At 37.7% G+C, this 13,774-nt stretch overlaps 1 protein-coding gene across 2 annotated transcripts in view; it reads left to right on the top strand.

Annotated features, from left to right (window-relative positions):
• Nucleotides 1–1,112: 1,112 nt before the first annotated feature.
• Nucleotides 1,113–13,774, top strand: part of nhsl1b (NHS-like 1b) — an 85,095-nt gene continuing 72,433 nt past the window's right edge. For both annotated transcript variants that reach the window (XM_055149243.1, XM_055149241.1), the window contains exon 1: nt 1,113–1,709. In XM_055149243.1, coding sequence (XP_055005218.1) covers nt 1,388–1,709 — 322 coding nt within the window. In that variant the 5' untranslated portion in view covers nt 1,113–1,387. The remainder of the gene's footprint in view (nt 1,710–13,774) is intronic.

Below are 13,774 nucleotides of genomic sequence, written 5' to 3'. Positions count from 1 at the left end.
GTTCCTTTTTCCTATAAGTTATGAATCATGATTTATTAATAATTATGTTAGAAGACCAAGAACGTGTGTCGATTCCAAATCACTATTGATATTTGCTGGTTACTTAAACTCACTAAAAGAACAAGTTGGCAAGAATATAGTTACATTTGTGAGACAACTGAAGATATGGCTCTATAAAAAAGCCTCATCATCTAGTAAATTTGATTGCAACTACAGTGCAATGTCTGGTTAAAGGTACATGGAATGCATTCTTTGGCAACTTGGCACTTATTGCTGTTAAAAATCAAAACTGAGTGAATGGTGAGAATGGTGCACTGACTAGTGGACACAGGAGCAGCATTAAAACACAAAGGATAGATCAACAACTTAAGGTTCCACAATGTTAATAGCTATAAATATTACTCTGCAAGTCATCTCCAGTGTCCTCTTCAGCGCTGTGATCTACTGTGGAGGAAGCTTCAAGAAGAAGGCTGCTGTGCGGTTGGATAAGCTGGTGAGGAAGACAGGATCTGTGGTGGGTGCAGAGCTTGACTCACATCTGTGGCTGAGAAGAGGGCCCTAAACAAGCTCCTGTCTATCCTTGATAATACCCAGCACCCCCTGCACAGCACCATCACTGGACAGGAGAGCGCCTTTGGGGACAGGCTGTTGTCCCTGTCCTGCTCCATGGACAGACTCTGGGAGCCATATGGCTATACAACGCTTAACTATAAATTGTATTATGATGATGATGATCATATTCCGAAAAAAAAAGAATTTTCTTCGGGATAAATAACGTATCTATCAATTTATCTATCTATGCACAAGTTGTATTATGTGTGAAACGCAGGCTAGCTTAGCTAGAGTATGAAAAACGAAAATATATTATGCATGTATTCTAGTAGTGGCTGTAACATTTGAAAAATGACTGAGAGGAGAAGTAAACTATTTGAGTTACCTTCCTGTTCACCCCTTCTTAGCGAAGTGAACCCCTGCACGATCCATTAATTCATCCGAAATCCAGTCCGGGTTTTTCAGCAGTCCGCAGGTAAACTTTGGATTTTGACTCCAGTTCCAGTCCTACAGGTGGTTGGACAGATATCCGGGTCTTCACATGTACAGCACTACTTTTCCCTCAGTAGTGTTTTTTGCTTTTCCCTCTCCAATGCTCCAGCCCGTACTCCAGCCTGTACTCCGTCTGCTTGGATTTGAATACTCTTTGGGAGGCAACGTACGTCTCCAGTGGACAGCGTCGCAAAGTCCTCCGATTGCTTGGATTACCCCCAAAATATGGCGGGATGGGAGGGTTTGGACATTCAGCATGCACGGGACAACACACGGCTTCGATATGAAACGGTGAAATTACTTGACTAATTTTCGCTTTACTAGGAGTTTTAATGCTGTAAACATGCCATTTCACCAAAGGACCATTGAGCCGCGGCGTGTTGGGAGGTTATCCAGTAGGGATGGCTGCGTAAAACCGGGGGACCAGACCGGTGGACGCAAACTGAAGAAGCCCGTATTATTCTCATCTTTGGACGAGGTTAGCTGTCACGTTTTGACCAACTTGATCCACCAACTTTCAGACCTGTCAAGGCATGCCAGCGACGTGTTTCTGGGCATTGAGATGGAGGCTGGGATGGTGTTCCGGAGGTCCTGCAGGGTTCAAGCTCGGCTGCAAGGTTTACAAGGAGCAGTGCGCCACCTTGACCCAAAGAAGGTCAAAATACGTAAGTCTGCAGTGTAGTTTATAGATGCATAATAATCATATCACTGACCACTACAATAAGAATGCAAGTAAGCAGCTGTACAAAAGATTTAGGTAGGTGAGTATTTTTTAATAATTAGGGCCAAGGACACAACAATTCTTTTCGGATCACGGGGTGTTTTTGAGGAATTGTGCAGATAATTTAAAATGTAGAAGATTCTTTTAAAACTTTGATTGAGCTTGAGCATCTCTCTACTAGATAATCTTTGGTTTGATTCCTGTTCTGTGTACTTTTAATTGAAGGAATAGATTGAAGCAAACTTTGAAATGTCCAGGAATAAGTTTTTATTAACAAGTTAATCAAAGCAACTGGACTTACTAAAAGGAATATACTGAAGGAACAGGCTTACACGTGTTTAACGTTCAACTATTCACTGTAATATTCTTTGGTAATAATCATGAACTTGTCAAATCACAACTTTATATTACAAATCTAACCTAGTTTTTACTTTACATTTGTGTATTTAATGATAAGTGCCAAGAGAAATTCAAGGTGACTAACATATGTTGATATTAGTTGGAGGCGGAGTAGTGACCCTCCTCAACACATGTCTATCCCATTGTTAATATCAACTGCAATCCTGTCAGAAATGATGGATTCCCTCTCATAGCTCTGACCATCTGCAAAGAGGATTCCAAAGAGCCATAAAGATCAGGCCGAACTGTTATAGATAGCCTCCTTTTTTCACCTGTCTTTTTAAAATTTACAAGCAACAACCAGCTCTAGAAATTAATGAATACTGTTTTGTATTTGTTTGGCTTTCCTACCTGTTACTCATTAACCCAGTCCCAGTGTGCCATGTATTAAGATTTGCTGATAGTGTTAACTGTATGCTGTAACAAGTGCAGGTACTTTTGGTGATTTGCCAGTTTGAAAACCTGTTAATGACTTGATAACATTTAGTAAACCCTGATTAATCCTGATTTGCATGCATACATTGTAGTCCTTAGTTTTTTTTAAACTCTTGTTTATCAATAATTACAGTTTCATATTTACCTGATTAATTTCTGATTCCACATTAGTAAAAAGGTTTCTGAGGGACAAGTTAACTTAATTTGCCTATTGCAGTTCTAATTATCTCTCTGGTTTCAACTAATCAGGGCGTGTAAGGACATATCAGTAAGCAGTGGTATTGATTACATTTGACTTGTTAGTCTCTTTGATAATTGAATTTGACTGTTACGCATGTTCCTATAGGTTTTCACATGACGTGCCCATATCTCACAACACACTGTCTGAACACTGGATTACTTCAGTTATGACTCATCATGAGTTTGCTTGTTGTTAAGTCTACTCAACTTGATCTGACTCACTTAAAATCAGCTGTAAAATAATATAACAAAACTTTCCACAGACTTTCCACAAACATACTTAATTAACAACACATTCAGGCTTTGTTTAGAAGTGGCACTACAGATGTCTCTATGTGTATGAATACCAATGTATCTGCTCTTACTATTTCCATCTGTTTTCATGTTAATGGGAGGAGTTGGGAGTTCCTCATGTAGTACAGTCATTGGGTTTGTCATGCTGTGAATGCAGGCTTGTTGAAGGAGACAAGGTGTGAGCGAGTTGGACTGGAATGCATTTTGTTATGAGATTTGCAGTTGGCAGCTCCCACGGCACCCCAAGGCCAGCTATTAGGTGCACAGAAGCCCACAACAAGGTATTAAGTGCACATGTAAACTACAATCTGTGACAGTTCTGACATGACACAACCACTTGGTATTGGCATAATACAGCATTTTGCATTTTACAGGAGCAAAATATATGATTTACAATGACTCAAAAATATACCTTATGCCTATGAAAATGTGTTGCTTTAAGGCCTCCATGAAGTAAAACTGCAACTAAACCAGACCTAAATCAGAACTAAACTAGGACTAAGCATGGTATAAGTATGAATTAAACTATACTTTACACTTAATTATTTGTATTTGTATGGCTATGTTCTGTCTAGTAAGCACTTAGCAGTCAGACTTGTTCTCAGTTGAACACCTTTTAGGATAACTACTGACACGATGGGAGCTAGCCCCTTCCTTGAAAGATTCCTATTTCTCATGGTCACCCTGGTATGTCCCCAGCTTTTGTGGGTCTGAATTCCTTTTCTGACCTCAGTTCGAAGTTGGATCAAATTACCAGTTTAGGGCAACAGGGGCCCCCCTCTGTTACACCAGTATCATGAGAGGGGCAATGTTTACTGTTTGTATACAGCTGCTGCTAACCACTCAGGTCAAAAATAGTTATATATATTTTGGTGGATGTATTTTGTTTAATATGTGTGCACCATGTTGTCCTTGTAATGCTTTTGTGGAGAGGGACGTGTGGCCGGGTCAAAGGTCATACTGCCTGAATGACACCTGGCACTGAGGAGTCATAGGTTTAAGTAAAGTCTAATTTGACTTGTTTGGATTTCTGCTGCTGGAATCCTGCTTTTGGACAATGCTGGTTAAAAACATTTTATAACCTGCGTTAAATGGCCATTGTCACCACACCAAAATTATTAGCTTCATGAGTACCGGTACATATAAAATTTGCGCTTTACTATTGCCGCAATTATTGATGATGATGATAAATATTCATGTTTGCTATAGCTATAGCACACTTAAACTTAAAATACTTACAACTTAATTTCACATATACAAACTCACATTGGAGTGTATAGACTTCAGTTTCTTCTAAAAATAACTTCTAGTGACTATGGAGACCCCCATTTTAATGTTGAAAGTAGGTCAATCTGCAGTGAAGTTTAAACGGAGCTGGTGAGCCTTGTAGTTCTAAGTTTTTGTGCCAACCAGTACCTGCTACTTATATCCTCAGAACAGACATGCACAAACACTGTAGGCCTAGCATATGTCTCCAGCTGACCCACACATGTCCACAGTCCATCTTCTGTGTTTCATTCATGCACAGACACAGACAGTGGGTGCATTCCTCCCCCAGCCTCACTGTATTTATAGTCGCGTGTCTTGGCCAGAGATCTTTCATCTATAGCATGCTATCATATCGTGTGTGGACAGTGGCGTGCACTTTCAAAGTGCTTTACTAGAGTCTGTCCCTTCCAGTCTGTAGTGGTTAGTTCTGTCTATATGCACGCAGACATTTTGGACTAATGTTAGAATTACACTGTTAATGTGTTGACACCTTTGTAAGTGCAAACAGCCTTGAGGTCGAATCACATGACTCGACAAAAGACTTTTTACCTTCCTTCAGCTGTTTAGAGTACTAGAAAACAATAATCTATAATGTTTTGTTTAAACTTTAAGTAATATTAGTGTTTGGCATGACAATATAACTAAATTACAAAACTCACACCCTCACTTATCTAAAGGCTGGCAGTTAAATTTTAATTCTAACCCAGTGCACACTGTCTTGTTGTCTTTGTAAAGGCCCTTGTCTACTTCTCTCCCTATGCATGACTTAACAGGGAGGGCATCTGGCTTAAAAACCTTGTAATATTGTGCCACTATGTGAAACAAAAAAGCAGATCATATTTTTCTCATGATATGCAGAGAACACATATCCCACACCATTCCCCCTGTTTTTCTGTTACTGGTCTTTTCATGCTTATTCAGAGTCCTCACAAAACCACAATCCCTTCTCAGTTCCCACACAACTGGCCCAGAAAGTGAGCTTAGCCCGGTCCAACTGTTGACCCTCTCCCACCACAAACAAAAGGCACAGGGACCAAAGGACACAGAAAAGTTGAAAATGTTGTGTAAAGCAGTCCAAAACAAGTGAAGTCATTGATACATGTCTGGCCCGAGGTGGACGCATGTAAGAAACTCCCACGATGCTTTGCAGGATGTTGCTACAGTCACAGTTAGAGCCAATGTTATGACATGAAGATGACATCTTTCATTATCAGATTCACCACAGATGTAATGTAATAACATGCTGGCTCTGTAGCATGATTGTGTGACCACAGAAATTGAACCCACAACCTTCTTCCAAAGATTCAAAGTGTACCTCATATTGAACCCATGTTAAAATTTAATTTTTTCTTCATTTCTCATTGGTGCATCTTGTTCAAACATGATTTCAGCTTACAAGTACTCTCCTAAATCTGCCAGTGGCTGATTGCCTGAGTTGGTACTTAATAAGAAAGCAACTAAATGCAGTCAGGTTGTGGGCACTGAACCAGACTTTGCGTCAAGTGCTCTGCTCTTGAAAGCCCACTATATAATTTACATTTATATGACAAAAACATATACACATAATATAAACATGGTGATTTCAGTACTAATAAGAGATATGAGAGATTATATATTTAATGTTTGTGTTGTTCGTTCACCGGACTAACCCACAGTACATTTTAAAAAGACTACAGTATTAGAAATGACATTATATGGTTTAGAAACTGGTTGTCATGGATACTCATTTAGTTTTGTTCTATCGTTTACTGTCCCCACTGCAACACAAAACTGGTGTCATAACTAGGTCATATTACAATGCTTTTTACTGTACCAACTGCCCAGACTGAACAGCTTTTTAATATGAAAACTATTTTCGCTGCTGCCCTTTACCCCTGCTTACATAACAAATAATGAGTCTAACAATATGACAATAGCATAACAAAATAATGTTATCGAACTATACAATCTGCAGAGGTTTGTTATATAATGCTTGTTTTTTTCTTATCACTGTCTGCTTGTTCACAGATGTGGCTGGATGTGCTCCCTTGTCACTCACTTTCCCTTTCCTGTTGTTTCCTCTCCTCCTTCCTGTGTTTTTACAAGGGACTTCCCGTGTCCTCTTTTCCACTGTCACTGAAGACCTTTTCACTCTCACATTGTTGTAGGTGCTGTTTCAAAGTGCAGCCACCTACTTCAAAGACCACTATCCATCTTTCTCAAATAGATGGCTCCATAGTAGGTTTGTTCAGTGGACATTATCTACTCTTATGAACCTTGATGTCTTCTGTTGCAACACCAAACCTATTAGTTAGCTTGTTTAGCACCCCATTGATGCACTATTTGACAGGCTTTATCAATCACATATGACCAAATTCCCTGCATTTTCTGATTATTTTCCAAGTTAAGTATTTACCTAGTTATTGTATGACCAAGTAATTACCCAGAAGAGCTAGGTGCGAATTAATGTCAGAGGATTGCCACTATAATGTATTTGTACATAGTAAAATTATGTTTCTTCAATATAACACCATTAAAAAATTATAATTTCACATTATAAATAAATTTCTTTTGTTGATTACTGGCCTAAAGGCCTACTGTAAATTTAACCCATAACATTCTCTGTATGCCACATGCTTGACAGGTGGGTGGAGGTGCAGGCAAAATGACATAGTGCAGCAGGTGGTAGTTCATCTTACAGAAAGATTAAGGCTATTGTTGTCCGGCTTTTTCACTTTACTGTTCAGAGGCCGCAAACACACACACATGCACACACACACTTATAAACACAGTGGCTCTGTGACCACACCAGTACAACAAACAAGGACTGCCAGCCACATCTGTCACTTAAACAACATAACAACATGCACAGGTCTATTGCAGGACTCGCCATGCAGACATCCTCACTCAAGTGTAAAAGTAGTGCTTATATTAGTCATCTGTGTGTGGGTGCAAGCTTATGTTTTACAATCAATCACACATTTAATAAGCTGATGGTGTGGCCTTTTTGCCCAATCATTTTGCATGGAATCAAACAGGGCTGCAAAACATTAGCCACAAGACATCTTGTAACAGCAACTGTATTAAATCAAAATGGCAAAGACTAATATAAAAATGAACAATTATCATCATAAATCGTACAATGTATTTGTTCAGCTTTCAGTCACCATATTTTACTTTTTTTTTTTGGTTTAAAAATGCACAAAAAAACAAAACGCTAACTGGTCGGGGATAGCCACTGAAACTTCTTTTTGCAATTCTGCATAAACAATACTATACCACGCGCCTATATGCACCACAATCTTTCAGTGTAAATAAACTGCCATAAAACAGGTAGAATATTTAAATTTAAGACCACATGACAAGAGTGGCCTTTGCTGTGTTTGCGCAAGCTGATAAATCTTAGGGAGCAGCTGCTGGTTGACTTTTGGGTGCATATTTTTAGTCCTGTAAACAGTGACAATACACAGCTCAAAATGTCCTCAGCTGGGTAAACACATAGAGTAATAAGATTTATATGTATTTTGTCATGGACGGGCAGACACCGAGTCTAGCCCAATAAACACAGATGGCTCTAATAAATGATGTAGTATGCAGACGTTTGTTTTTCATGGTAATTGTGTAAGTTGAAAATCTTGGCAAAGTCATTTGAAATATACTGCATTTGAAAATTAGTCCCTTGGTAATAGATGTCTCAAAATTTTCCATATAGGATAAAAGTAGGTTAATATAGCTGGGAATTCCATTCCCAGTTTTATGATGGAAGGATCCCAGGTTATTAATGGTTTTGTTATTCACTGATTAACAGGCTTCCATAGACAACGGTAAAAATATATAAGACAGGGTTTCAATTATGGTATCGATGTCATGGTTGGCATTTAAGAGTTCATTATGGTGGCATTGTTGAGAACCACAAGGCTATGGTACAACAGGTGATAATATTTTTCTTACCAATACTAACATTATCTTTGGTTGATTTTGTATTATTTTCATATATTTCATTCATAAAAATGCAAAATTACAAACAAAGTAGTGTCAGAATAACATAAAGGTGGGAAAAATGCAATTATTCCCTCTTGGTTACTGTTGCCCTTAATCCCCAGCTAACTCATCAAGCCTCCATTGTTAACTATCTGACCCAGTACATATGCATTGTATTCCATGTGCTAGGCCCACCCTCAAATAACTGCATTCACTACCCCTGATGTTGTTTATGGTCATAGTATATTAGAGATGTAAGAATAACAGAAATATCATGATATTGTATCATCAAAACAAAAGGGAAAAGTAGCATATTCACAATTTTGTTAGCCCCCAAAAAATATTGCAATAAATATCATACCATGAGATGTATGTCATGGAAATATTATACAGAGAAATGTTAATATTGTTACATTCCATAATAATAATGTTCATAGCTAAATCTACATAAACATGTCAATATGCAGTAAAATGTCTAATTAATTTGTCTTAACAGGAACAATGCCATTTCTTTGTCTTTTCCCTCTTTAGCCTGAAGCAGATCTATGGCTCATCATCTATCTCTCTGTCTCATCTGAACAGGCAAAGATGTGTTGTGTGCATTTGAGCTGGAGTCTGTCAAAGTGAATTATGACGTGGTCTGTACCGAAATCCCCATTGACTACTGAATCTTCCCATGCCAAGACAATATCATTTCTGTCTTTTTCTACCATAAAGAGATCATTGTCCTCTTGCTATTTTGATTTCATACAGCTATAAAGTGAGTAATACAGTAGTAGCATATGTCTTTTTCCATAAACTTATCTTTCACCTGTCAAACTCACTACATCTACAAATACAGATCTCCTTTTTAGTCTAAATTGCCATCTCAATCTGAGCTCTTTGAATGTCCCCCGATTTACAAAAAAATGTGTAGTTTCATCATAAAAAAGTATGTGATTTATAGCATGTATAATGAAATGGTTATTCATTATAAAACAGGAAATCTATCAACTTAAACAATTTGTAAAATATGTATTGTTATTAGTGTATGTATTATGTAATACCTAGGTACACTCCCATGCCACTCAGTGAGAGATCTTTCTCATAGGAGATTAGCAGGAATATAATTTCATATGGCTACACAATACATAATCTTCTTAAATCCTGCTGGAGTCTGCACACCTATTCCTGCTCTTGCCCAGTATCGAAGGCACCGGCAATGGAACACAATAGAAGCTGACTGTGGGTCTTACCGTTGACTTCCAAAGTAATGGGTGCGGAGATGTAATCATGTAATTGAGTAATTACAAGTTTGTGCAAGCTTAGTGCAAGCTGTCTGCTAACACTTAGTTCTATAGGACTTGAGTCACCATTGTTTTCTTGTTGTTGGGTGGCTGCTGTCTTTCTTTCCCACACATTAGATGTTAATACACTTACTGGCCAATATATTATTACTTTAATGCACATTAGATATCCAAATAATAAATGTTATGACTTAAAATCAGCCAGGAGAAGACTGAAATAGCATTATGAACTGACAAACTAATACAAGAATCACATGTATTTTAAAAGGTGTTTCCTGAATAAGACAGGATATTTGGTTATTTGTTTATGCAATTATGGTACTTTAAAAATTGCAGCCTTTGCAGTTTGCTAATTGCACCTCCTATTCACATCGCAATTTCACTTCATTTGTGATTAATATTGCAGTAAATGTAATATTGTTTTCAACTTTTGTGCCAACATATTTAAGACAAGATGTATCCCCCTTTTTGTTTTTTAGATGCTGAGTACACTTTCTGTACTATGATTATACTCAGAGGTGTACTTGATAATGAAGACTATGTTGAGAAGTGTTTATCTGGTGAAATCTTGGTAAATACTTATTAAATACTCCTTGAAATGAGACACCTGAGATTGAAGCTGCATATATATTCACTGCTCTCTGCTCATGTGGATTGTTGACTCAGCTGTGTTGTTGACCTCTCTCAGGTTAGTGTGTACGTTTGTGTATTTCAGCGCACATAGGCAGACACATTAGGGATTAGGCAGACCATAGCACTTTTGAAGACATCTTATTGGTTGGTTTCCTGCTGCAGGTGTTTCTCCATAAAGGTTGTCTGCTCCCCAGTGAGGCAGGATCAACAATATTAATGCTCTGAATCTATGCGTCATTCATGATCTGTTACTTTATAAATAATAGCACCACATTTAAGACACTGACTCACACTGGCTTTTTGCAATGAATGAGTCAACTATTTCTACTACTACTACTACTACTACAACTACTAAATCTTGACTAGAGAAGATTCTTGTGGATTCTTGTGGACAATCTATAGAGGCCAGACCTGAACTTGACCATATAGTGCTGTAGTTCTCTTAATAAAGTTACTAGCTTTTACTCTTTTGTGCAACTATAAACCTTATTAATAATTATAATTAATAAATAATTGTCTACATCTCCAAAGCTCAAAATGGTTTGTTCCACCTTGTGATCTCATGTAGTGATAGTGTTCAATAAACAGCTGCCTTTTAGCTTTTATTCAGTAGAGATTGGAAATTCCAGGGCTGAAATCATCCAAATTATTCTTGTGAAGGTGTATGGAGTTTAAAGACATAGTGGAGTACTTCCTGTATTACCACCTGACTTCACAAGGTGGAACAGAATATTGACAAAACAACTCCAGCCTCCAGGTATGTTTGTGACGAGGAAATTAAAACATAGATTAGAAAGGAGCATATATGAGCCCTTTAACATTAACAAAAAATATAACTGAAATTACTGTATATGAAGTTTGTTACTGTTACTGTCCAAAATGAGTTGTATAATTTTAGATTAAGACCTACTTTCTGAGCTCCAGGATGTGAAACTGCAGTGTGTGCATATCAGGTGTCATTATTGTGTACCTGTTGGTGTCGTCATGTGTACCTTTACCCTTTTAATTCCCGTCAGATTGACTGAGAGGGCTGCCCCGTCTTCAGAGGATCCCATTCCTGCCTCCGAGCTAAAGCATTCTGTCCACATCCATATTATGAGTTTCACATTGCATCGTCTGCACTGTGGCTGTATGGGCTACTGGGGCATAGGCTGAAATTTTATTCTCTGTTCCAATTCCTCACTTGTTTTGCTGAACATGATACAGGTTATTGTCTCATGTAGAAGGTAGTTTCCTTGTGCTCGAGGATGTATATTTTGGATTGTAAAATGGATCAGTAGCAACATGTATAAGGCTATATTCTATTGTGTTTTTTTATAGATCATCATTTTTGTTTTTGAACAGCTGGACATGTAAGACTATTTGTAGTGGTTTCATGATACTAACATTTCTAACTTGAAACTAGATTCAGATTTCCTCTTTACACAAAATATTTGTAGTTTCTTTATGTAGTCCTATAAACTATTCAAAGAAGGTTCATTATCAATACTTATTCAGCATAATTTAGTAGTTTTTGTTTTAGTATCAATATGTTTTGGAGATTTGTTTCTTTTTTACAACATTCCAATTTAGAAGTTTATGCCTTTTAAGCAGGTGAATATGTTTGTGTCTATAATTTTAAATGTTTTTACCTTTTTCATTGTGTAGCTTTTTAGCTGTAGTGGCAGTACGCATTGTAAGCAACAGACCCAACAATTCACTCAAAGCAGCATTCATTGCTTAAATCCCAAGTTGAAAGCTGAATATTTTGTTTGTAGCGGAATTTCAACAATACAAAGTACACACACTTTAAAAGCTTTTATTATGTTTACGCAAGACTATCCTTAACTTCCTCTCTTTCAACCTTCATAGCACATGGTCCTGTTGCCGTTTGATCCGTTACCCTTGATGAGGCCCCCATCAGCTCTGGGCACCACATAAAAGAAAAATCCTCCCTCCCCCCTCTCTCTCAAATCAAGTGCCCTCAGTCCCAACAATGCGCCTCTACTGTCTGCTCAAATCCAGCTGAATACACTTGCTGCAGACCTCACCCCACCCCCCCCAGCACCCCATCTCCTCTTGGGACGGTTGGAAAAACTTGGCGCAGAGCTTCGATGGAGATAGAATCTGGAGGCAGGTTAATGGGCCCTAGAGGGACTCCTTTGGCCTTGGGGTCCCGGTGCACAGAGGCCCTGGAGGTGCGGACAAGAGGCAGAGATAAGTCTTTGTTGTGTTAGGCAGAGGCAGTGCTGAGTGGACCCAACCGAAATGCCATATCCCCTGGGCTCAGGGAAGGGAGGATCCATCAATCTTTCTCTTTTATCAAACATTTATGAATGATGGTTCTACTCTGCCATTTCTTTCATGTCAGCTTTTGTCTCTTAAATATTTTTCTCAGCAGTGATAGCCAGTCTTTCAGGATTTGCAAGAGTTGGATCGGATGTTATTTCAGAAAGAGTTGCAACTCTTTGGATTGTCTGTCATAAAAAAATACTTGTGCTCATTGTGCACCTCTTTGTAAAGGCTTCCGCTCGTCAGACAAAGCAGACTTACTAAATAATAACGTCTGGGAATGTGATACTGAACAACTGGCTGATAAAAATATACAAAATATTTCAATCAATTGTTTAGAGTACAATTAGATTTCTGCAGTGTTGATAAATGCCTGCCTAAAACTACTCCATCATCAAATAGACTAGATGTTCTCACATGTTTTGTTGGATAGCAAATGTGACTTATTGAATGTTTGAAAGTCTTTAGTTGTTATAGCGATTAGTGATATCATAAATATTTTAGTGTTCAAATTATTATGAGAAGCAACATGGCAATTTTATGGTTATTCACGATTAACACCATGAGCAAACAACAGTAAAATCCTTTCTTTTCTCTCAATTATTTCCATATTCTAATATATGCCTCCAGAACTTTACTAGCTTAATGAGAACAAACTTCATGAATGATTAGGGCTGGGTATCATTAAGAAGTTGCCGATATAATACATACCATGAAACACCGGCCACGATGCGATACATATCACAATACAGTGTGCTTTCGATTAGATACTATATATTTCATATATATCAGTTTGATACGGTTAAAAAAAAAAAATGGCTAAATCATGGCTGTGATACTAAAAGTTTTTGTTAAACCACTTCTTGTACAAAGTTCATATGAAACCCAAACATATGAATCCTCAAAAACAGTGAAAATGTCAAATGAGTTTCCTTCCTTTAAACAAGCAACAAACTGTAGCGCTGTAACAAAATAAATTAGTAAAAAATACCAAAAAATACTCTTTGTGATATGTCTATACAGCAGCCCACAATATCGATACTGTATCATCACATTACACAATGTGATATTTTGATATTTTAGAACATCCCTATGAATAATAGCATTGAAGTTAATGTGACATAAACAGCATACAGTCTTTACATATACCAAACAAATAACAAATTATCTTGAAATTCTTAATTGATTGTGATTAGTCCTGTAGCCAGAGTTAACTTGCAAG

This window comes from Boleophthalmus pectinirostris, unplaced genomic scaffold, assembly GCF_026225935.1.
Source record: "Boleophthalmus pectinirostris isolate CB_2022bp ecotype Guang Dong unplaced genomic scaffold, ASM2622593v1 HiC_scaffold_13, whole genome shotgun sequence".
In the NCBI taxonomy this organism is placed as follows: Eukaryota; Metazoa; Chordata; class Actinopteri; order Gobiiformes; family Gobiidae; genus Boleophthalmus; species Boleophthalmus pectinirostris.
This window is presented reverse-complemented; position numbering and strand designations above follow the sequence as displayed.